This window comes from Pelodiscus sinensis, chromosome 6, assembly GCF_052426305.1.
Source record: "Pelodiscus sinensis isolate ZL-2025 chromosome 6, ASM5242630v1, whole genome shotgun sequence".
In the NCBI taxonomy this organism is placed as follows: domain Eukaryota; kingdom Metazoa; phylum Chordata; order Testudines; family Trionychidae; genus Pelodiscus; species Pelodiscus sinensis.
The window spans coordinates 112,251,054-112,276,772 of NC_143057.1; the positions used below are offsets into that span (position 1 = coordinate 112,251,054).

The 25,719-nt window shown below is 40.5% G+C and overlaps 1 protein-coding gene across 4 annotated transcripts in view; it reads right to left on the reverse strand.

Annotated features, from left to right (window-relative positions):
• WDR7 (WD repeat domain 7) overlaps positions 1-25,719 on the reverse strand; it is a 350,838-nt gene that overhangs the window by 277,993 nt on the left and 47,126 nt on the right. For all 4 annotated transcript variants that reach the window (XM_014570212.4, XM_075932629.2, XM_006116571.4 and 1 more), the window contains 6 exons: positions 23,425-23,527; positions 20,860-21,001; positions 17,191-17,439; positions 14,445-14,665; positions 6,717-6,912; positions 1,355-1,569 (listed from right to left, as the gene is read on the reverse strand). In XM_014570212.4, the coding sequence (XP_014425698.3) occupies positions 1,355-1,569; positions 6,717-6,912; positions 14,445-14,665; positions 17,191-17,439; positions 20,860-21,001; positions 23,425-23,527 (1,126 nt within the window). The remainder of the gene's footprint in view (positions 1-1,354; positions 1,570-6,716; positions 6,913-14,444; positions 14,666-17,190; positions 17,440-20,859; positions 21,002-23,424; positions 23,528-25,719) is intronic.

Consider the following 25,719-nt stretch of genomic DNA (forward strand, 5'->3'; position numbering starts at 1 on the left):
GAAAGAGTTCCGAATTTAAATATAAACAAGTTGAACCTCTCTAGCCCAACACTTTCTGGTCTGGCAACATCCACAGTCCAGAATGATTTTAGTTAGCTGGATATCCACTTATGGGTGTTATCAAGTTTCCCGCACTGCCATAATGTTTATTTACAGCCATGAGTCCTGGCTCTCAGTGTTCTGTGCTATCATTTAGCTCTAATTTATCCCTTTAAGAGCCCAGTAAGCAGTGGATGTGTTGGTAATGCTGCTAGACAATACTGGCCTCCCATGGTTCAACAAATTCGCTGGTTCAGCAGGTCCTGAGGATGCTGGATTAGAGAAGTTCAACCTGTACTACTCTATATAAATTTACAAAACTGGAATGCATTTCAATCAAGTTTATTCTTGGTTTACTCAATTGTTAATGCATCTAAACAGACATTCTGAGATTTGCAAATGAATTACAGTGACATTTATTGTTTACTGCAAAGTATTTAATACAAAGGACAAAAGAATTATACTAAGTTTCAATATATGTTGTAAGTATAAACTACACTTGTTACCTTATGATGAAATTTTATAAATCTCAAAATGCTAATACGGCAGGTAGAGGAAAAATTAGCATATAAAAATCCTCTCAGTTGCAATATTCAAGTGAAAATGAAAAATTCTAAGTTAATTATAAAATACAAGTACTATAAAGGATAGTTAAAACATACAACTGACATGTTTCACTGACAGCACTATTTTAAACCTCTGAAAGACAAAATCTGAACAATAAACCAGTTCCTAAACCACAGAACAAGAACTCTAAGCATTTGCTTTATACTTTTTATATAACAAACCTAACAAAGTATAACTCAACACACTTTAAAAGTACTGGAATTTATCCATTTTTGTTTTACAGAAACAACATAATTTTAACCTGCCACTTAAGTAGCTGCAGTTACAAGGACAGTAAATCAATGCATATGTTAAAATTAATCTCTGTACTATGGGAGGCATTCATCTACTGCTAATGAAGTATAAAAAGATTTGAGTTTGGATTCCAATAAACAGATGTCATTTTATTTAATTTCCTTCAAATTTAAAAACAACAGGTATTTTGGGGTTATATTTAACTTCGGATAAATACCCTTTATATCACAACCTACAGAAAGTTCTAGCTAACTTCAATTAATTTTAATATCCTCAAAGCAAATCTGTTTTTTGAACCTGATGTAATTCAGTCAAAATTTTTTCGTAAACTTTCAAGAGCGTTGGATCAGGCCCTTTGAGATGAAAATGATTAAGATTTTCTTTGTAAGTTCAGTTATGGCAAACAAAACAAACATGTTGCAGCTATTGCATTAAAAACAAACAAAAACCTTACTTTGTCAGATGCTTCAGAAGCCAAAAGGTTAGTAGCAAGAGTCTGTAGTTTCTGATGGGCCATACTTTTTAGAGCCGCAAGGCTACGTCTAGTCATAGCTTGTTTTAAATTGACGGCTGGGTGACTAAGAGAATCCACTGCAGCTGGAACTGCCTCATCACAAGCATTCAGGATCTCGACCGCTGTTATACCCATCACACAACGATCCAGTGCACCTTGAAACATAACGTGAATAATGAAATGCATTATTTCAGTACAGGCAATTCTAAAGGTTTAAAAACGTCAAAAGCATATATTAAACAGTTACCTAATCTGTAGTATTTTCTGTAATGCCTAAGACTACTAGTTATTATTTATATTATTAACATGCCTAGAATTCCTAGTTATTTAGTAGGACCCCACTGTGCTAGGCGCCATTCAAGAACGTGGTCCCTGTCCCAAAGAGCTTACAATTTAAGCACAGAACAAGAAATAACAACTGAGATGAAGGAGTACAGGAAACCATGTGACCATTAGTCATCATCACCAACAGTAACCTATTTGTGTGACCAATTTTCCTAATGAGGTAGGATTTTCCTGCATTTCCAGCAATTATAGGATGTAAAAATCAAAACCACTACACTTGATTTTTATGATAGGCAACTATAAGTGTTGCTAATGATTCTGCCTAACACTTTTCATTACCAGCCTTTTTCTAGTTACTTATAACTTTGTCAGACTTTATTTGTTATGGTTTACGTGTTCCATGTTTCAGCAAAAACATCTCAGCCATTTCTGAGAAATATTAGGTGGGTGTGTGCTTGCCACATGCACCAGTGCTGATACGTTTTTCCCTCAGCAGTATCTGTAGGGGAGTGGATCTGACAGCTCCTAGAGTGGCACCTTGATGGTACAGTATAAGGGGCACAACAAGCTTTCCTCTCCCCTTCACATCCAGTTCCTTCTTGCCAGAAACTCCAGGGCTATGTCTACACTCGCGGCTTCTTGCACAAGAACATCTTGCGCAAGTGTTCTTGTGCAAGAACTCTTGCGCAAGAAAACGTCCACACTGCCATGTGCGAGCTGTGCTTTTGCGCAAGAGCGCCCATGGCAGTGTGGATGCTTTCTTGTGCAAGAAAGCTCTGGTGGCCATTTTAGCCATAGGGCTTTCTTGCGCAAGAAATCCCTGCTGAGCGTCCACACTTCCCTCTTGCGCAAGAGCTCTTGCACAAGAGGGCTTACACCTGTTAAAAAAGAACGTAGCTCTTGCGCAAAGAGCCCTCTCTTACCACACCGTACTGTAAATTTCCTTGCGCAAGAGCAGGCGGGCAGTGTGGCTGCTCTGCAGATTCTTGCGCAAGAACAGCTATACTTGCACAAGAAGCCGTGAGTGTAGACATAGCCCAACAGTGGGGAAGAAAGACAGGTTATGAAATGGAATAGAACAACACTTCTTGAAGAACATAAGTTACAGAACAGGTAACTCTTTTTTCTTCTTCAAGTATTTGGAGTCCATGCTACATTAGGTGACTCCAAGCAATATCCATGGAGGTGGCAAGAGTTCCCAGCCACGTAAACTGAAGCACAATTCTGCCAGATCCAGCATTGTCTCTAGATTGCTGAGTTATTGTGTAATGAGAAGTGAACGTGTGGACTGAGGACTACAACACAGTTCTACAGATGCCCTAAATCAGGGTGTGTGCCAGGAAGCTACTGATGATGCTTGATCTCTGGTCAAATGCGCTCAGGCAATCAGTGACAGCCGGACTTTGGACAGCTCATACCAAGTCCATATACAAGAGGTGATCGATCCATTTGGAAATCCTCTATGAGGATACCAGAAGGCCCTTCATCCTTCCATCTACAGCGACAAAGAGGTGTATTAATTTGGTACATTCCAAGCAGAAATCTAGGACCCTCAAAACATTCAGAGCATGCACATGTCTCCTGCATCTTGTGTGTCTTGGGACAAAACAGAGGCAGGAATATGCCCTGATTCACGTGGAAGGAGGACACCACGTTAAGCAGGAATACTGGACGGAGCCATAGCTGGATCCTCTCCTTATAAAAAGCTGTGTAAGGTAGTTCCAAGGTCAGAACCTTCATTTTTTATACCATTTCACCGATGTCACCACCACCTAGAAAATAACATTCCAGAACAAGTAGGAAGCGAGCAGGAACCCAGCAGCTCAAAGGGAAGGCCAGAGAGCCTAAAGAGGACAAAGTTAAGGTTTCACCGTGGGACAGGGAACCATACTTGCAGGTATGGTTACTCTCTAGAGGCCTTTCAGGAACTTGACTGTCATATCATGAGAGAAGACTGACTTTGAATCAGCTGTTGGAATGTGGAGATGGCCGTGAGATGCACCCTGACGGAAGAGGGCACCAGACCTTGTTTCCTGAGTTGCGGTAAGTAGTCCAAAATAGCCTGCATTGAAGAGTGCAAAGGAGACATGCTGTGCTCTGACACCTAGTGGGAAAACCTTGTTCTCTTGCCAAGTAAGTTAGTCACATGGATAAGTACAACTAAGAACTATTAATTATTTTACAGGAAAGCAGGCTGTTAGAACAACTCTGCAATGCTAGCATAAGGCAGAAGAAAATCCCAGCACCGTCCCCAGCAGCAAGAAGAAACTGACAGTGGGGGGAGTGTGCAGCGTCCCTTATAACATGCCATGAGAGACATTTTGGGGGTCACCAGAGCTGCTTCTACACAGACACTGCTATAGAAAATCTTCTGGCACAAGTGCATGTGGCAAGTACACTCACCTAATGTGGAATGAATATGAGCAAGACCTCAAAGAAGAAAAAAAATGTTAAGTATCCTTGACAAACTCCAAATTTAGGCAGTTACATAGCTACAATAACAACACTTAAAATTACTTGCAGCTTGGTATTTAAAAAAATCGTATTCCAATTCTAGATAAAATATGTTACCAAAACATCTCAAGAGAAACAGCCAGCCTATTTTCCCTAGTTCATTAAATCTCAATTAACAGAAATATAAATGCTTTTAATATTAAAACCACATCCTACTCTAGAAACACTTTTGGTAACAGGAATATTGTATGTACAGGCAGTCCCCGGGTTACATGGATTCAACTTACATCGGCTCCCTACTTACAAACAGGGTGAGGCAACCCCGCACTAGCTGCTTCCCCCCCGCAGACCAGGGAGACACGAAGCTAGCGCCCCCCCTAGCAGACCAGGGAGACGCGGAGCGGCTTCTCTCAGCAGACACCTCAGCTTGAGAATAAAGGACTGAGGGAAGTGAGGTGTGGGAGAATAAAACTGAGCTCTGGAGAAATGTTTGGCTAGAGTTTCCCCTACAATATGTACCAGTTCCGACTTACATACAAATTCAACTTAAGAACAAACCTACAGTCCCTATCTTGTACATAACCTGGGGACTGCCTGTATTAGTAAGGAAATTAAAAGGTGGGTAACTGGCAAATTGTGTAGTTGATACAATTTGTATCTAATATAACAGAGGCTGGCAAACCCCAGTATATATACCACAAGTTTTCACTGGCATGCACGGCGGGAACCTTGTGCTACAGCTCCAGCCTCAGATGCGCAGCTGTAGACTGGAGCACTAGCCTGCTGAGGTAGGCAGGTAAGACATGCATATGCACATCCCTAGGGTTGCCCCTGCCCAGCCTGGGTTTGCAGTTCCTGGGAGCTAAGGGGTTAACAACTTCTTCTTTCTTTGGGAGGGGGCGGGTCTGGGCAGCTGGTCACATGTGGCATGCCAGGGCCCAGGATTTGCTCTGCTGCTCCCCCCAGGCTGTGTGTGGGGGCAGGGAGCCCCTTCCTGAGCACCTCACTGCACCTGGCCAAGCTTGAGCCAGCCCTGGGCTCCCTCCTAGTCCCTGCCCTTCTCACCCCATCCTGCACCTCACCTCCCACCCCTATCCCACTCACTAGCAGCCTTGTTCCGCACATTGAACCCTTCAGTTTTGTTCCTACCCCAGAGCCTGAGGGAGTCCACCAAATCCACTAACTCTGGAACCCCAGAAAAGTAAATCTGGCCTATGGGAAGACCGGAATCTCAGTCCTCCCTGTCTTGTCCCCTCACCCCGTGGGGCTGGAGTTCCAGAAGAGTTAGGTGTCTCCATTGGGGGCCACATCAGTGAGGGTTGGGGGTTTTGGGAGGAGTTTTTTCACTTCTCACTTGTGTGGTCACCAACTGATTTTTAAGTGGGTGAGTGGCCCCAACCCAAAAAAGGTTCCCCACCCCTTCCATAAAGAAAGAAAACATTGAAACCTTTTGCGTTGGACATATTATTTTACTTTACTTAAAATGAAGTTTGATAAACTAACATAAGAAAGTTAAAATGCTTAATCTGTTTAATAATTTACATTAAACCATTCTCCCCAGCTGCAGCACTAGCAAAATGGCTCAGGCATAATTATGTAATTAACTGTGAGTTTTTATTAGCAACTTGTAGTCCACAGAAAAATTTGCATTGACTAAGGTAATCCACAGGGTGTGTGGTGGAGAGGCCCCCTCTCCCTCCTCAGGGAGAGCAGCACAGCGCAGGAGGGTTAAATCTTGGCATGCCACTTTGGAAAGGTTCCTGACCCCTGGACTACATGATTGATTGATATGGAATGATGCTCAGTCCCAGCTCGCTCCAGGTCCAGGTGCTACCCCTGCTGCGGCTCTGCAGTTTAAACGTAGTAGGAGCCTATGATAGAGGCAGAAGCACAAGGGGAAGGCAGGCAGCACTGCGAAGTCGGTGCTGGGGAAGAGATAGCTTACTTGACTACTCGCTCACCCCTATGTAACAGTTCAGTTAATGACATTTGAGAAGCTTATTAAATTATTGCGTAACCTCTGTTACACTAGGATTTAAACTATGTGTGAGAGCCCAAGCACTGAAATTTCACCGAGGGTTGAAGCAAAACAAAAAGTTGCTGTATTTCCTATGCCAGGGTGGAGACAAATGCCAGCACAATCACAAAAGTGTGTGGAAGTTGTCAGGAAAAGCCATTTGTATACTAGACAGACAACCAGATAAGGCCTTAGGCAATTATGTCAAGCTTAAGGACAAACAGAGACAGACAGTTACTGAAGTCTCCATTAGTTTGTCCAGTAGTTGCCAGACCAAGTGCATTAGCTATCTTTCCTAAAGATAAATAAGAATGCATGCATGCATGCATGTATGCAAGAGTGTGTGGCACCAAAGAATCTGAGATATACTTCATATTTAGAGAGCTGTATTTCCCAAAGATAACGTGTCATAATGTATGTTTAGTATCATGCCAATTTGTGTCTCAAATGGAAAATTAGACAAACCTTTTAGAACATATCCCAGAATAGGAGAATTTAGGCCCAAGTGAAGGGATATTTTGTTCAGTTTCTTGAACTTGACCTTACCAGTATCCATTTGCCAGACATACACAGATCCATCTGAACATCCCACCACCAGGTAATCATCTGAAGGCCTCCACTTTATTATTTGAATAGGAAAAAGGTGACGAGATGCCAACATTATACATTTTTTCTCTCGCAAACTCAGAAGTCCTACTGAGTGGTCACTGGCAACTGAGCAGATGCAGTGTTGAACTCTTGCCTGAAAAATAAGATGCATCTTGATCATAAGATTACTTTTCATTTCATAGCTCACTCTCAGAGACGTAAGTTACAAAATTCAACAATTTCGGAGTCTGGTAATTACTATCATATCCATCTGTAAGATACAGATTCTAATCCCATCCAAATCCACAGCAAAATTCCTATTTGACTTTTCATGGGCCCAGGATTTCACCCCAGATAACTGAAGTGATTAAGATTGCATCCGCTGAAGAGCTGAGAACAAAATTTAGAAAATTACTTATTCACTACTTGAACATAATTGCTTATCCAATCATGTTGTGAACAAGTATAAGGAGACCATGAACATCCTGTCGGTCTTATATTGCTTAACTTTATGAGGGTCTCAGTACGGAATGTCAGAAAACTACTACACTAAACTAACGGTGTTACTCAACTAACAAAGTAAGAGGCTCTGAACTTTTCAAACCTTGATATACTAAACATTTCTTTGTTCTTAAAAAGAGATCACTGAAGTTCTCTAACATTCTTTTTTATTAGAATATATGGCTTAAATACTTTTTTTTAAAAAAAAGTACATCTCATCCATGCACTTATTGTCATATTTTCCAAAAAGCTGCAGAATTAATGCAATGAAAACAAGAAATAAGCATGTCTTTGAATACTTTGCAGTCTTTTAAAAACAATTTAGCCACTTTACGAAACAGTTCATGTTCCAAGCAAATCCAGATTACTTATTCTCAAAAGACCCTTTGTTTTCATTTTATTATATTACAGCATGAAACAGGCAATAATAGAAGGAAAAACACTATTGCCCTGATCCTGAATGGGGCTCTGCATGCATCAATCTCTGTGGCCATGCAGTTTCCCATTGACTTCCTAAGGAGCCTGTAAGTATAGCCATTTGTAAAAATCAGAGTCTAACTTGGTATTTTAGTAAATCTATTAATTAACAACTTTGCTGTAGGAGAGGAAATGATGCTAGAAAAAAGGTATTCACACCTCCAACTGATTTCCTATTTTTTAAGGTTCAAAACACACAGTTGACATAGAAATATCCCTATCAAACAAGCACGTATTATTCCAGACGCTTTCAATTTTCCATTCGTAAATGTTTGTTTTGGCAATTGAACCAAAAAGGAAAAATGCAATTTATGGATCATTTTAGTAAAAAAATTGAAAGCCATTGTTCTACCTTCAATTAGCCCTTCCTTGCTTATGCCACCAGGCTTTTAGAGGCCAAAAATCTCCCAGATTGGCTAGATTTTTCCTCCTTTTGCAACTCACCATTATATACACGCAAATTCCACTCCACCAATTCAGCCCAACGAAGAGGAGGCCCGCAGGGAAGGAGTTTGGAGAGCAAGCACACCCCATATTCACCCTCAGTGGCAGTTCCTGCCTGCAGTACTGGGTCTGGTTTCCCATTGGAAGCAGCCAGGTCAAACCTGAGTGGCTCAGACCCTGTGCATGAGGTCACAATGCCCAGAGCAGGTAGTTGGGCCCCACTCATGGCACAGAAATGGCCACTGAATGGTGACTGTGGCGTAGGCTCACTCTCCAACTGCACCCCAGGGTTCCCCTATACATTGGGTCAGGTGAAGTATACGCTTGTCTCTGCCAGGGCCCAAGATGAGATAATGCAGCCTCACATGTAACAACCCAGCCTTACATGTGACAACCCATCTAGAACCTTCCTACAACCCATTGGTTGCCATTCGGGAAGTACTGTTCTAATGCATGACAACAGGGATCAACCTAATTCAGAATTAATTTGTTGTATGTAATTTTACAATAGCAACTGAAATTACTGTAGTCAAATCATCAGTACAAACAGTAAGGGTATGTCTACCCTTGCCCCGTGTCTTTTGAACACGCCTATTTTGAGATAGTGCACGCACTATTCTGGCATCCCTGAAGCCCTCATTCCATCAGGGTTAAGGGATGTCTTGAAACAGCATGTTATTTCAAAATTTGGTGCTGTGTAAATGTGCCAAATTTCAAATTACGCTATTTTGAAATTGAATTGAAATAAGATAAACAATTTGTGCTATGCAAATTGCGTATCTTATTTTGATTCAATTTCAAAATGGCGTATCTGTAGCCAGACACAAAACCCCATCTTGTTTTTCCACGAGCCCCATCTTGTTTCCCCCCCCCCCCCCCCCAGAGAGCAAGAGAAAGGCAGTCAGCCTTTGATGCCCTGGGAACACAGGTTTGCTGCCTGTCCCTGACTCTACCATAAACAGAAACCAGACAGTAAATGGGCTAGCTGACGACCCGGGGCCTCCCGTCGCCCTGATGGCTAGTACCAGTAATTGACACGCCTGCACTGTCCCAGAGAGGAATCTTCGCCCATCACATACCAGAGGTGCCCATTGTCTGCATTTTCCCAGGTGTAAATTATGCTTTGCACCCTTCGTGGGAAACTTGGCATTCAAAGCCATTTTTCCTTAATGGCCACTTGAGCCCAGGAAGAAGCCTACATGACCCAAGGGGTATAAAAGAGGTTCAGCCACCCACCCCATTTGAGCTCCAATCATCTATACCTGCTGGCAGGTATTGATTGTCTCCCGAGGTCTGTGGGACGCCCAACCTCGCCCTACTTCTTCCCAAGGGATTGAGAGAAAGACGCTGGCCACGCCAAGTCTGGAACGCAGGGGTGAGAATATATACCTGCTATGTGTATTTTGCATGCATTTAATAAGAGCTCAGAGAACCAAAAAGGTTTCATGGTACCTGTAAGTGACTTATTAGTGTAATTTCTGTCCTGTCCTTTGTAGTGGCTGTGTTATCTGTAACACAGCAGTAGCATTTAACAACTAAGTTTACCCTGTAACAATAAATAGTAACTGTTTAAGCTTTAATCTGACTCCTTCAGTTGCTGTAGCAGAACCAAGCACAATTTAAAAGAACTTCAGCCGGTCATAAGGGACTCACTGCCCTGACCGTCGGCTGACAGTATCTTATTTGAAGTTTAGGGTGGTGTGTAAATGCTAAAGGAAACCAAGATCCCAAAATAATCATTATCTCAAAAAACCCAATCATTAACAAAATACATCTTCTGTTTACCAATAAATACTTAATTCTGGCAGTAAAATACAACACAGTCTGCTGACTGTTGAATAAATATAATTTAGGATATGCAGAATAAGCTAAATTCTTACACACCAAGTATGTGAGTTTTTGATATCAATGGAGTCAAGAACTTACCCTATGAATGCTTTGATATCTGTAAAGAACAATGCACACCTCAAAATCTATAAAAATCACAACCCTCCTTTTATATCAAAGGGAATTACATTCACATATAGGGCACGGATCAGGCCCAGTGCTGAACAAAAGAGGACCATAAGCCATCAGAATTATAGGAGGTCTGCCATGAAAGCTTTTGAGAATTATCCTTTCTGATCTTCTCTTGTTTGAAGGCATACTTACAATGTTAGTTTCACTCCTGCTTTATCTGACTTGCTCTTGTATCTCCATTAATAATGGTAGCTTGAATATTTCTATTGGCAGTATACAGAAGGACAAGGCAAGGGACAATACAGGAAATGATGGGAACTAAATATTTATTAATTTATAACTCAAATATTCATTAAGAGAAATAATGGGCTATATAGCAAGAGAACTGTTCTGATCACAATTCTCTTTAGAACCTAAATGCTATTCATTACAAGCTGATTTTAAAAGGAAAAGCAAAATCTCCTTAAAAAATGGAAGTCTCTACTGACAATTGATCAGATTTATTAATTCATTCAAAAAGGGTTCCATTAAAATATCTGTTATAATTTATGTCAAGTGTAGATGTGTTTTAATAAATATCTCCCACCAAAATGGATATTCTTTATTCAGAATGGCACATTTGCTAACTTAAGTATTTCAGAGTGCCCTCTATAATTGTACTTATTTGTAGAGAGCTATTTCAAAATAGCTGCAAAAGACTGGAAAACAGCAATCTATAATTATCATCAAGTTCAGAGCTTGATCCTATCAATGTTTACACACACAAGAAGTCAGTGCAATGACTCAGGTACATAAAGTGAAGTCACATGAATCAGGCCATGCAGTATAAATGCAATGGTGACATCATTTAGTTTCCAAATACTCTGCTATTTAACTTCCAGTCCTTGTGATAAGACAAACATCATAAGTAACAAAGCAGTCAATTATATCACTAAAGTATCACTTTAAATAAGTAGATGCCACACAACATAACTATCTACCAAATAATACTTATTAAATATTACAATTATCTGAAGAAATAACAGTTAAAAATAACCTTCAAGGAATGAAATCAGAAAAGAAGAAGAACATAAGAAAGATCTTTTCCCTACAGACATCCCCTATCGTAGCAGCACAGAAAGACAATGAATGGAAGAACAGCTCCTCAAGGAGCCTCTTAGAATCATAGAATCATGAAGCTGGAAGAAACCTCAGGAGGTCATCAAGTCCAGCTCCCTGCCCAAGGCAGGACCAATCCCAACTAAATCAACCTAGCCAGGACTCTGTCAAGCGGAGACTTAAAAACCTCTAGGGATGGAGATTCCACCACCTCCCTAGGTAACCCATTCCAGTGCTTCACCACTCTCCTAGGGAAATAGTTTTTTCTAATATCCAACCTAGACATTTCCCACTGTAACTTGAGACCACTGCTCCTCGTTCTGCCATCCGTCACTACTGTGAACAGTCTTTCTCCATCCTTTGGAACCTCCCTTCAGGAAGTTGAAGGCTGCTATCAAATCCCCCCTCACTCTTCTCTTCTGCAGACTAAAAAAAACCCAAATACCTCAGTCTCTCCTCATAGGTCATGCGCTCCAGCCCCCTTATCATTTTGGTCTCTCTCCGCTGGATCCTCTCCAATGCATCCACATCCTTTCTATAGTGGGGGACCCAGAAGTGGACACAATACTCATCAGAGCCGAATAAAGGGCAATAATCACTTATTTGGATCTGCTGGCAATGCTCTTCCTAACGCACCCTAATATGCCATTAGCTCTTTTGTTATTAAAGGTTAGAGAGGATTTTAATGCAATTCTCTTTGAAAGATAAAGGATAACAGAACTGTTTCAATCCTTCTCCTTTATAACACAGAATACAATTTTTAAAAAGTTACAATATGCAAGTACCTAAATTATGCTCAACATGGCCAGCAAAAGTTCTATAAGGCTTCTCCCCCATGAGCTTAGATAAAATTCCCTCCATATGCTATTGTGAAACATCTTTTGCATCAGGTGGCAGAAGCCATCCACTCATGAAAATGCATTTCTGTAGTGATATATGTATAATTTGTAATGATATTTTGGATTCTGTGAAATAAGGCATTTTATATAGATAAGAAAAAAATACTCCTCTTCATGCATTTATGCTGATTCTCCATTTCACATCCGGCTTCCTGTACAATTATAAACTTCTAAAACATTTGAACAGAAAGTTGTTATTCAAAGGAACAAAATCCTATATCCAGGACACTCTCCCTCGTCACTATTTTTCTGCCTTTAAGCCCATGGGAAATATCTTCTATTGAGTTAAGGCAGCTTGGTCCTTAGGGTAACTAAAATAAGCACATTGGTGAAAGTTTGTCATTAAACTACATTTTAAAGGGTTTAAAATGGTTACATTTAACTAAAAAGTCTAGACTGAAAATCATTCACTTAAAAATCAGAATCCATGCTTTATTCTTAATCTATTATCTTTTGGTGTAAAAATAAAATAGTAACTTTAAAAAGAATGTGAGAAAAATAATCCCCACACACAAAAAAATCCACACATTGACAACATCCTAAAGAAACGTTTCATGTCTGACTGCATGATCTCATGCAGTTTGTTTTAAAAAAAGAAAGAAAATTCCTTTTCATTTAACATGCCATAAGATGTAATCTGCATACACACTACATTAAATAGAAGTGCTCTGGTCAGAGGTTAAGTGAGGCTTTATTGAACCAGCTAAGCAGCGATATTATGATTCAGTGATCAGCACATAATGTGGTTAGCTCTCAAATGCTCAGCATAAATGGATGTTTGCTAGGCATTCAGCAAATATGCTAATACCTCCTCCCCCTTCACTTTTTAATGTATCATTAGGCCTTTCGGTCTTTAAGCACATCTATTGATGTGCTTTAAACTACCAGCACAACTGAACAGGTCATTAAGTTAACAGTAATTCTTCCACTTGTGAAATTACTATTAGTCTCATAGAGGTATTACACCTTTGCTTCAAGTCAATATGCTGCATGTATTTTTTTTTTTTTTTAAAGATGTCAGTCTGGAACGTTAGGTGGGGAAAATAACTTATATTTTTGTAAAATATTACAAAACAGCAATCATTTGTCCTGCTTTAATTAAGGTTTTAAGTAGTTCTATTGTGAAATTTTCCCCCTTTTTTGCAGATATTCTAAAGTCTGTCTATAAATAGTTCACTCTCAGCAACATATTTTAGTTTAGAACGCAAGTTTCTCTCACATTGGAAGTCAAGGATTCCATGTCTGTGACTTAAGACCTCCGTGACTTGAGCCAGCAGCGCATGGGAGCTGCAGGTTCCCTAACCTCTGCACCCTCTGGTGCCTGGGAATTGTAGGGGCCCTAATCTCTCAGCTGCAGCAGAGGTACCCTGGAGCAAAGAGGCATGAGTGGTGGGGATGCCTTAGGAGCTCCTGGGCAAAAACGTGTTTCAAAATGTCATGGGTGCTACCGTCAAGGGAGAGGCTATTTAAAGCTGCCTTGCATTAACCGCCAATGTCCATCTTATTCTTCCTTCTCTCATTACTGAACCAAGTACCTAAAAGCAGCTCTCAGCTCAAGTCCCTAACCACAAACATTAAATTCCAAAGTGCTGTCCCATTTATTGAGAGTACCAGATGGGCTTGGAGAGGGAAGAAATGACCTTTTTCAAAACTTACTTTCACTGCCTCCATCTCTTAGAAACCTACCCATCTCTCCTTTAACTCCACATAGCTCCCAACCTTTTCTGCAAGCATCTCTCTCAGCCCCAAGTCCTGAAAGGAACAGTTAATTATTTCTCCTGAAGCCTCTAGACCCTAGGAGCTCAGGCCATCTTTCCCACCCAACATAGTCCCCAGTATTCCCAGGAAACACAATCCCCTCCCCCAAATCTCTCCCACCTTCTCTAAATGTGATGGCAACACAAAAAAATTCAAATCATTAAGTACCAAAATAAGCACTGCTTCTCCTCACTCAACTACTAGTTGTCTATTCATAATGTAGCAATATACCAAGAGTACTACTATCCATTTGTTAGATGAGGTTTTATTTTTAGTTAATGAACTGTCCTAGTTGCTCAACTAAACAAAAAGCAAAATCATGAAATAATTTCACTGTGTTTCTAAATAACAATTAGCTACTGCACATGTCAGTGTGAGTTCTGTTTGGTAGCCATACATCTCTCAATTTCATACATTTTGCTTGTTTTAACCAAACAGTCTGTATATATTCATACTCAACATAAGGGCTCTGCCAATATAAGTTTTGGAGGACTGCATTATGTGCAAGTGGTGAAGCCAGAATACTAATGTGAATGTGATAAAAACTTACGCTACAGTTTTCTGGTGGAACTAGAAGCTGGGTAATCTCTCCACCATGGACACAGAAAATGTGTTTCATTTCTCCAGAAAAGATGTCCCATATAATGACTGAGAAATCCACACCACCTGAGATTAAGTATCTTTGGTCATAACGAGATGAAACCTGATGAGGATACAGTAAACATGTAACTTTGTTCCGATGACCCCGGAGAGTTCTGTGAGGTGGCCAACCTGGGAAATAGTTGGAAAAAAAAAAGTTTAACAGGACAAAAAACTGTTTTTTAATTCAATATTCAGCAATATTTTAAAACTAAGAATAATGTTAACAAGGTTGGTAAAAAAGTCATGGAGAATTCTCAAATCTTCACTCTCCCTTTCTCACCCCTTGATCAAATACAGTAGTTATGACACCAGCAGACCAAGCACCAAGTCATCCAAGTCATGACAAAGCTCCAAGCCTATTCACTTGTTTATTAATCACAGTGATTGTGAAATGTACAAGGGAGCTGAAGTTCTGAGTTCAACAGCTGTGCAGCTGCCTATTAAGCCTTATGTAGCAGGAAAAGATGCTTCTCTCCAAACCCCAGAGCTGTTGCAGCCAGGGCAGAGGTGTTCTCTTGCTGCCAGCCCCAGCAAAAGCTGCGGCAGGCAGGGAAGTGATGCCTCTCCTCATGAACCCCAAGCCCAGAGCTGCCACAGAGGGGTGACAGGCACCTCTCCCTGTCAGGGCCTGCATGGAGCTGCCCCAGAGATTACGTGGCACCCACACCCCCACCTAGGCTAGCCTGGACCTGCCCCAGCTAGAGTTAAAGGTGCCCCACTCCCGGACGTGTCTGCTGGAGTTTCCACAGTTGTAAAGAGGTGCCCCTCACCTGGCCTCAAGCTGCTGCAGTGAGAGGAGGCTAGAGGGAACCCTCTTTCTTTGGGGCAACCTGCACCCCAAACCCTTCATCTCCTGCCCCACTCCAGAACCCGCACCCGCAGCTAAATCTTTCATTCTATACCCCAACCCTCTTCCTGCACCCTAAACCTTTCATCCCCCGCCCACCTCAGAGCCTGTACTTTCACTGAGATCTCTCACCATCCTGCACTCCATCTCTCTGCCCCAGCCCTGAGCCCCATCCTGCACCCAACCCCTTGACCTCGCCCCAGCCACACACCATGCATGTACAGAATGACCTTTGTTATGTGTAGAGCCCTGCATATCTGAGGGCTCTCCTCTCTCCTCCACTAGGCCGGTGTGTGTGCATGCCAGGGCAGGGAAAGGACGCAAAAAGCTGCACCCTAAATCTCCCCGCAAGAGCCCCGGTATGCTGCCTGCTTCTTCCCTGCAAGATCCTGTCCCCTCCTTGCTCATATGTGCTTCCTATCCTCTCCCTACTCCAGACATGTGCAGATACAGATAAAGTCCAGATTGTGAATGAGATGAGGAATAGGGCCTGGTGGATGCAAATCGGATGCAGATCCACATTTTTGTATCCGTATAGGGCTCTAGTTATGTGCACCAATATGGAAGGGATATAAAAATTTGAGGGAATATTGTAAGAATGTATTTGTTTAAAGTTAATGGAAACTAATGAGATTCTACTGTCATTGTTTTCACTTATCTATATCCTGTTAGAGAGGCGTCAGAACATGGTGGGCCAGGGGACCATGGCCCTCCACTTTTATCAGCAAAAAGGATGATGGGGGGAGGGAGGAGGAGGCAGGGTCTTTGGTAGAAGATTCAGTGTGGAGGCAGGGCCTGGTGGGGACACAGTTCAGATGCCATTGCTTCCCCCCATACACACACTATTAAGAAGCTTCCCCTGCCTCTGCTCCATTATAATGTAGTAGCAAACATTTATATTGTGTGCACCTGTATAACTAAATAATCCATCAAAGTAGAGAGAAACCCTGTAGCATGCAAATGAAGAACTCTAACAGAGAAGTGCTAATTTCAAAGCAAGGGTTATTGTGAGTGATGATCAGAGGCCAAAGACTCAAAATGCATTCCTCACACTCTGTCAAAGGAAAACCCCATGTAGGTTTTGGTATTCTAGATCTTATACCAAAGACGATGCTGATAGCCAGTTCTGTAGTAAACTAACCAAAGGTTTCTTAGCTAATACAAGGAAATTAGAGTTACTGAGAGGTTAAAGCAGGTGACAGACAGGTGAGTCAGTTTATATTCTAAATGGTGTCGGTGATGTAACAAACTGCCCATTTCCCTCGTCTTTTCAGGTCTCTGGGGAACTCTGATTTGCATCTGATATATTTCGTAGTCAGAGTCCAAACCGTTCTGAGACTAGGGGACATTTCCTTGAATCCATACTTTTATAGTTTCTTCTCATGGGCAACAAGCTGACAGTGTCACTTCCACAGCAAAGCTTCAGAGGCGTGGGACCAGGGACCAGCGACCAGGGACACCGGGAGCAAAGCCGCAGTGGCGGCAGAGCAAAGCCTCAGAGGCGCGGGACCCCTCCGCCTTCCCGGCTTTGCTCCAGGTGTCCCTGGTCTGCTGGAGACGGTCCCCAGCAGACCAGGGGCACCCAGAACAGCTTTTCTCGCCCCGGAGGTCGAGGTGGCGGGACCGCTGCGCTCTGGGCGGTCCCGCTGCCTGCGAGCTCCGGGGCGAAAAAGCCCCGTTCGTAAGTGCGGATCCGACATAAGTCGGATCCGCGTAACTCGGGGACTGCCTGTAATTTCAATGTTGTTTGCAGACTAACAGCACCTTTAGTAACTCAGCCATGCATGTCTAATGTTTGCTTACAGACCTCTCCTGAGCATGTGCTCTCCTTGCAGAAGCTGAACTATTGCAGTCTGAGTTGCTGGCACAATAATAATGCTTCCATCATCACGACCACAAACTAGGCGTCCATGTGCTGGGATATACACGCTGGCCGTAACTCTAAGTGGTTCATCACTATTTGGTATTAAGCTTAATTGGTCTATAATTCCAGCAGGACGAGGAATAAGTTTATAAAAGGCTTCTTGCAGAGAAGTTGAGGTTGTCATTTGCAGTCCTGATTAAAAAAAAAAAAAAAAAAAAAAAAAGAGTTATTAAAATAATTGTAGCCATGTTTGAGAAAATAATTGAAAAAGAATGTATCCAACTTAAACTGTACAAGGAATTTATTTAGACAGATGGCAATTGCCAGACATGGAATTTAGTAAGAGATCCCAGCTAACGCCTTTAAATCTTGTGAAAAGTTCTATTGGATTTTTTTTAAAAGACAAGACAAAACTAAGACAAACTCTGTATCTCATCTGAAAGAGGACTGATGCAGGTACACAGCGCAGTACTGATTTACTAACTGATCAGAATAATCTACTGACTAACACAGCTCCTTTCTTACCATCTAGTTGTTCTCTGAAGGTCTATTGATTCTACATATACTTGTGCACATGCTTAATGTTAGTTGTTTGAATGAAGTACATATTGTTTTGTATGGCAGTAGCACTTGGAGACAGGACAGCTTTGTGACAGACACTGTAGGAATGCAAAGAAACAGTTCCTGTTCTGAAGCGCTTACAGCAGGGGTGGCCAACCCATTTAACAAAGAAAGCCGAAACAGCATCAGAAAAAATGCAAAAAGCCACACCAGAATTGTCAAGAAAAAAAAAATTAAAAAGGAAGCTACCCCTTTAAGAAACAAGCATACGCTTTTTGACCATATCAGGCTCCCATCGATGGACACCATCTTGAATCACCGCCCTGGTGAGCACAAGGGAGCCGGGGGCAGGGACCATGGGTTAAGGGGGCGGGGAGCGCGGACGAGCAGCTTTGCAAGCCGCATTTCTGGGGGAGAAGAGCTGCATGCAGTGTTAAAATAACAGGCAGCATAGATCAGGAAAATGGAAGCACAAGGGAAAAACAAGACAACCTAAAATTAGACTGATAAGCAGGGGCCAGAGTACATACTCAATTTTTGGTAGTCATCACAGAATAAAGATTTAAAAGAGAATAATATAGGGAGTGACCTTGCAAATTTTTACAGGAACCCCCCCGTACATATATAGGAAACATGAAAGGTGCACAGTGGTGTTGGTCTGAAACTGTGACAGCATCATTGCAGGACAGGAGGTGGGAACCTACAGAATCTTTGGGTACGTCTAGACTACATGCCTCTGACGACAGCTGGTCAGCTGTTTGTCGGCTCAGCGCGGCAGCCATGTAAATTTAAATGAAGCGTCAATTATTTAAATCGCCGCTTCATTTTACTATGTCCGGTAGCCTAATCTACATGCCTCTGTTGCCAGAGGCATGTAGTCTAGACGTACCCTTTGAGATTACAGACAAAGCAGACATAGCCATGCATGGCCAAAAAGTACTTTTTACTTGATACAGTGAAAGGGGGAGGGAGAGAGCCATGCAAAAGGAGTAAGACAGGAAGATGATTTTTGAAGCAGCATTATTAATAGATTTAAGAGAGGTAAGACCAAATTTGTCAGAAATAGAGGAGATTGCTGTAGTCAAGATGTGAGATGTTAATTGTGAGAACTGTAAGGAGAGTCTGGGGCTAGGTGATGCTGTACAGGAACAAGAAGCAAAACATGTAAGTGGCTTGGCTATATGGGTATAGAGAAAGAGCAAAGCCATGTTACAAGCCTGAAGGTGGTGGTGTATGTATATGTATTGTAAGTACTGGGTCTTTGGTTTGAGAGGTCTAATGTGGCCCATAGCACAAAGTTGTACAGATTTTGTTAAATACTATTACTGAACTAATTAACAAAATTGTATCTGTATTTTTCCTTAATTCCCTGATCTATCAGAAGCAAGTTAAGATCAGTTTCGTAAACAAAACTAAAATGTAGTTAAAGAACTTGATATAAAAATATAGGATGCTGGTACAGAGGTGTTCCACTAAGCACACTACCAATGATGTGCAAGAGGTGGTGTGAGAGCATATCCAGGTAACTGTGCCACCCTGTGGTCTCTGAACAACAACAACAAAATCTCAGATTTACATTTAAAAGACAACTGTAATAATTTATCTTCTGAATTGCAGCCTTAAATACATAAAAACATAAGTTAACTAGTTACTAGGATCAAAAAGAACAAGCAACTGGATTTTACATTTTTGAGCACGAGGCTGTGATATTCTTCCCTTCTCTTCCTCCCCTTTCTTCCCCCACAACACTCTCTCCATATATTTTATGTAAAATGAGAACATTTGAGAGTATATCCCAAAGAAGTATCCCTCTAACCATCCCCAGATTCCTAGGCTGTTCTTTTGTACTTGGTGTGATATCTAAATCCAAGAGTGGACAGAAATAAGTTAAGAAAAATAAATACATTTCAGCTATACCCAAAAATGCTGGGTCCAATCCTTACACGTTAAAATTTCAATCGCATCCTAAGGCTGAGAGCAAACTGGCACCTGCTCTTCCTCAGGTAGCTTCCACACCACAAGTGTACTGTGCTTAGCTTTGCCACAGCTACAGCAGCTACTGCTAAAATTCTTCTTCTGTCATGCTTAGTGAACAGTGCAAGGAATCACACCACTTAGCTTTCCAGCAATGATCCATCTGCCTTAAGAAGAGATACTGCTCAGCCATTGCAGCACAGAGCTGAAGTCCCACAGATGCTGCCTCCCTCCCCTAAAGGGCTTGCCCAGAGCCAGTACAGGAAGAGAGTCTGGAGGAAATCTAGGCAAGAAAGAAGACCCTCCTCACCCCACACCTTATTCCTGTATCTACTCCTTCCTTACACTAACCAGAGAGATTGGTTCCTCCTACTAATCCACCACTTGAAGATTCTTGCACAAGAGGTGGAGTGGAAGGAATGTTTCTAATCAGGCTCTTATGTCAGGGTATGTCTACACTTGCAGCCTAATTCAAACTAGGGCTGTAAATGTAGGCATTCGGAATTGCAAATCAAGCCTGGGATTTAAATATCCCGCGCTTGATTTTCATCTTCCCAGCCGGGTGCCATTTTTTGAAATTTGTAAGCCCAAAGTAACTGCCCGTGTCTACACGTGGCAGTGAAACGGGCATTCAAAATAAAGCCCTAGTTCGAACTACCTGTTAAACCTCACTGCAGGAGGAATAACAGGTAGTTCGAACTACGGCTTTATTTCGAACACCCGTTTCACTACCACGTGTAGATGCGGGCAGTTAATTCGGGCTTGTAAATTTCAAAAAATGGCGCCCAGCCGGGAAGATGCAAATCAAGCATGGGATATTTAAATCCCTAGCTTGATTTGCAATTCCGAATGCCTACATTTGCAGTCCTAGTTCGAATTAGGCTGCAAGTGTACACACACCCTCACACACCAGTGCCGATTGATTTAGAAGTTTGATAAACATGAAATTAATGGATTTATAGGAGAAGAGGAAGTACATTCACCCAAAGAATGTCACACTTATAACCAAAATGAGAAAAAAAAGGAGCAACTTTTTAAAAGTTTGGCAGCGAGTCACCATGTATTAGTTAATGCTACCTGCTGTGTTGTCTTGCTGTTCAAGGGTATCTGGCACACTCCAAATACACAGTCTCCCTGAAGAGTCTCCCTGGATTAGAAGTTTATGGAAACACTCCCTGCGTCCATAGAAGAATCGAGTAACAGGGGGACAGATTAGCAGCTGTAAAATAATGGCCATAGAACAATTTCAGATGCATATAGACGATTCCTAATTTTGAAAGTAACTTCCTTCACATAGCCTACTCTATTCCTGCTATTCCTTTTAAAGACAAACAAGAATAATAGAATACTAAGACTGGAAGGGACCTCGAGAGGTCGAGTCCAGTCCCCAATGGAAAACAAAGTAACGCATAACAAAACAAACCATTACTCGTTACTGAGACTGTTATAAGCATAAAATATGAGGGGCAAAATTTTAAAATAGACATTTTCATTGCAACAGAGGACTGAAAGGTGGAATTTAAAATGGTTGAAGTTAACAGCTATAAAAGCTAAAACACAGATTATAGAATAAATTAAATAATGTCAAATAATAAAATATTCAGGAAAGATTAAAATCTCTTCTGTTAGGAGAAAATTATGGTTAAATTTTTTAAAATGTATTCCTTTAAAAAAAAAAATCTATCTTGTGACCAAGTTATTCTCTTCAATCATACATATTTATGAATATTATTTATAATGTCAAAAAGATAATCAATGTCAAGTTACACATTTTAATGTCTGGTCTTTCAAAAGTACTCAACTACCACTTTAGCACCTTAGTGACAGCTGCCATGTGCTGAGCACTTCTGAAAAATCTCTCTTTTGAAGTACAGTTGCCTGATGTTCAAAATCTATGATAAATTCCATTACAGAAGAGAGAGATGAAAGAGCCATTACATTATCTTGGTCCATATCTATTTCAGTGCAATATTGTTCCAATAACATCTAGCATTTTGCCTAGTATTATTTTAAATAAGAAAAAAGAGTTCTATTACCACCTTTATGTCTTATAAATATCACTCAATTCGTTTTACCCAAGTTTACCTTTTCTTAATTTCAGTTTAATTCTGTTAAGTTTCCCTTGAACTGTATTATATATTTCCACATACCCCTTAAATATTTGTCAGTATGTCTCACTTTAGCAGTTATTTAGCTAAACTAAAGAGTATATGTGTCACACATCAAGTCTTTTCTCAAAGTCTATGTTAATTCCTTCAGCTCTTCAATCATTTGGGTTATTTTCTTCATTCCTTGCAGTTTGTCTACATTTTCCTGGTAATGAGTAGTACATAATGCAGTATTGCAAGTTTACTCTCAGTAGCAGCAGATAGGGTGGGAGGGATCATAGCACATCCGTGCAAAACTTTTGACATATGGAGCCCAAAACTTTCATTGACTTTTTTCCACCTCACTGCATTACATTTATACTTAGGCTTTAGCATTCAAAAGGAAACATTTTCCAGAAGACTGTTTAATTTTAAATGTTACAGAACTAAGCTAATACAAAAGGGACAAACACCACAAAATGTTTAAAAATTAACAAAAAAAATAAATACAAAGGGCATGTGGTTCTATGCTTTAGTAGCATGTACCTATAGTAATCAGAGACTGCTTAGATATCTTATTGTGTGTGTATTTATATATTTAAAAAAAGAAAACCCCCTTATTATTATTATTATTATTATTAAAAAATTGAAATATCAGTGTTGCCGTCTCTGCTGTTTTGCCACTGAATGGTGGCATGGGGGCGGGGGGATTCATGGGAGAGAGAGGGAAGAATCCCAAAAGGGTGAGCAGAAAACACAGGAGCTGAGGCATCCACGAGCTTGGAGGGGACAGTGGAACAGAACAAAAGGTCTTCCAAGTCGTGTAACAGGGAATGAGGGAAAGGAAAATGTCTGAAGAGGAGCAGGAGATGGAAAAAGGGGAGGGGGAAATTTGAAAAAAGGATTGGGGTGAGGATGGTTATAGAGGGAAACAAATGGCATTCCAAGTTAATGGAGAGAGACAAGAAGGCTCATAAATGAATTTACCCTTTCTTTAAAAAACCCTTAGATTCATGTAAGTGTAATACTTAACACTGCCTTGAAAATTGACACTCCTTTTTCATTAGTAGTTGGGCAAGACTGTGAAACCTGTCTCCCTGCCAGTTAGCATTTTAACTCCTCACAGGGCATGTCCTCTCCCCAAATGGGTAATTCAGGCTAAGAATCAATATGAGATGCGTGAACTAGAAAATTATTATTGGAGGATACCACCTAACTATTTGCTGGAAAGAAAGGAAAAATTATATATAAATTATGTGGCAGATATACACTGGTGTGAGGATGCCAGGAAAACTTAAAACAAATTATCTGACCTGTTCAGTGCTAATTACAATATTCATCTTAATAAAAAAACAAACAAACAAAAAAAAACCCCACAAACTCTTAAAATACTAAAGGAGTAAGAAACTAAACCAAATGCATTACATATGTAACTAATATTTAAAAAGTCATTCTCTGAAAAAGTTGACTTTAAGGAGAAGAAATAAACAATTTGTAATGTGCACAAACATAAGGAATCAGCAACATAATCAGCAACGTAAGGAATGTGTCTTACCTGTTTATCTGCTCGGTCCAATACGCTGAATAATAAAGGAGGAATTAAATTTTCAACAGCTTTTCCTACATCACTGCGAAACGTATCACTAGCTGGTAGACAACTGAGTTTAAAACAAAACAACAAAAGAAACCAATTTAGAACCCTTACATTTTTCAGAATCTGTTACTGAATCACTGTTTATACACTACAATTTGCTAACAAAAATACTTGAATACACTGATTCTTCTAACTACATTATATTTATTCATGTTGTCAGTTTTAATATATAACTATATAGATGCTAATCCAGTCATCTAGGTTTATTTCACATAAACTAAAAATTACAATATGACAGTGGGCTATTCATAAATGTATCCAGATCTCCTCCCACCTCAAATGCCTTAGAAAAGGACAATGAGCTTTGCAGTGGACTGAAAGGTTCAGTCTTGCCTCTGATGGCCCAAAGAAGGGGAGGAGTGAGTGCCAAAACCAAGGACTCCAAACAGAAGGCATGTATGTCTACACTAGGAATTATTTAGAAATAACTTATTTTGAAATAACTCCCAAAATAATAATTTTGAAATAGTGTGTCCACACTACAAGGAAGCTTCAAAATTATTACAAGGCAGGCTCTCTTAATGTGGACATGGTACCTCAACTTAGAGCCCCAGGAAACGCTGGGGAGTAATTACTATGAATGACTCAGGGGAGCAGTTATTTTGCAATAGCAGCAGTGGAGCATCCACCCTGCAGTTATTTCAAAATTACAATTTTAAAATAAGCATTTTTCCTTGTGGAAAGCAGGAGTTATTATTTTGAAATAACCAGCTTGTTATTTTGAAATAATGGGCTTGGCAGAGCAGACGTTCTGCTTGTTATTTCAAAATAAGGGTGTAGACCACCAGCAACTTCCTCCTTATATTGAGGGAACTCTAGCACTAGCTCAGGTCCTTCTGCTCATCCCTACTGTGGCAGTATACAATGTGGAGAGAGATGCTCTGTCAGATAACCTTATCACAAACAAATAAGACATGCTGCACACACAAAAGACGGTACATAATTGAGAACAATTAAAAAATTAAATTAAAATTTACAGTGGCTATAGATACTATATTTAAAGACCATGATAGAAATGTAGCCGTGTTAGTCCTGTATTTTGTTTCACCTACACCAGACTATGTAGCACTAAGTATTAGTTACCCGTGTTTCAGATTGTAATTATACACGACTCGTAAATTATAACATATTCTCAGTTTGAGCTAGAAAATGACTGTCTTTAAATATTAAACAAAATACAGGACTATGTAGCACTTTAAAGACTAACAAGATGGTTTATTAGATGATGAGCTTTCGTGGGTCAGACCCACTTTTTGATCTGAGGAAGTGGGTCTGGCCCACGAAAGCTCATCATCTAATAAACCATCTTGTTAGTCTTTGAAGTGCTACATAGTCCTGTATTTTGTTTCATATTTAAAGACAGTCATTTTCTAGCTCAAGTTGAGAATATGTTATAATTTACGAGTCGTGTATAATTACAATCTGAAACATGGGTAAACTAATACTTATTTACCACAGCATTTCATCATAAAAACAAACTATATTGGATAGCCTAAAACCAAAGGTCTTTCTTTCATGACAATCATTAGCAAGAAAGATTAGAATAAGAATGAATGGAGATTGCCTATCTCCTAGAACTGGAAGGGAACTTGAAAGGTCATTGAGTCTAGTCCCCTGCCTTCACAGCAGGACCAAGTACCATCCCTGATGAATTTTTGCCCCAAATGGCCTCCATAAGGACTGAACTCACAACCCTGGGTTTAGCAGGCCAATGCTCAAACCACTGAGCTATCCCTCCCCCCAAAAAAGTACTTTCTAAAATCAGCAGATAATTGATTCCCAGGAGCAGGGGACACTCTCATTTATTGTACCAATTAGCTGGCTCACAGACCAGCATCACATTACCAACAAATATTAGTTTGAACTAGAATACTGTTAGAAGACTTATGTGCAGGACAGAACTCGTTCCAAAATTCTACCCGCTAATGTACGAGGTACAGAAATTAGGTCTAATTGTGGCTTTGTAAAGGTTAAATAGGATCTCATCACATAATCACAGAACTATAAAATAATTTTGCCCTGGCTACAAAATTGGCAAGAACCAAGCATATTTCATGAGCAACTGGAGTAAAAAAAAGAGTGTAGCCTGTAAAGATGATGCTTGCATGTATCAAGTACAAACATGCTGAAATGTAAGTAGAAAACACGTTTTTGGGCTAAAATTTGACCTTGGAGATAAGAAGGTCAAAATATGAG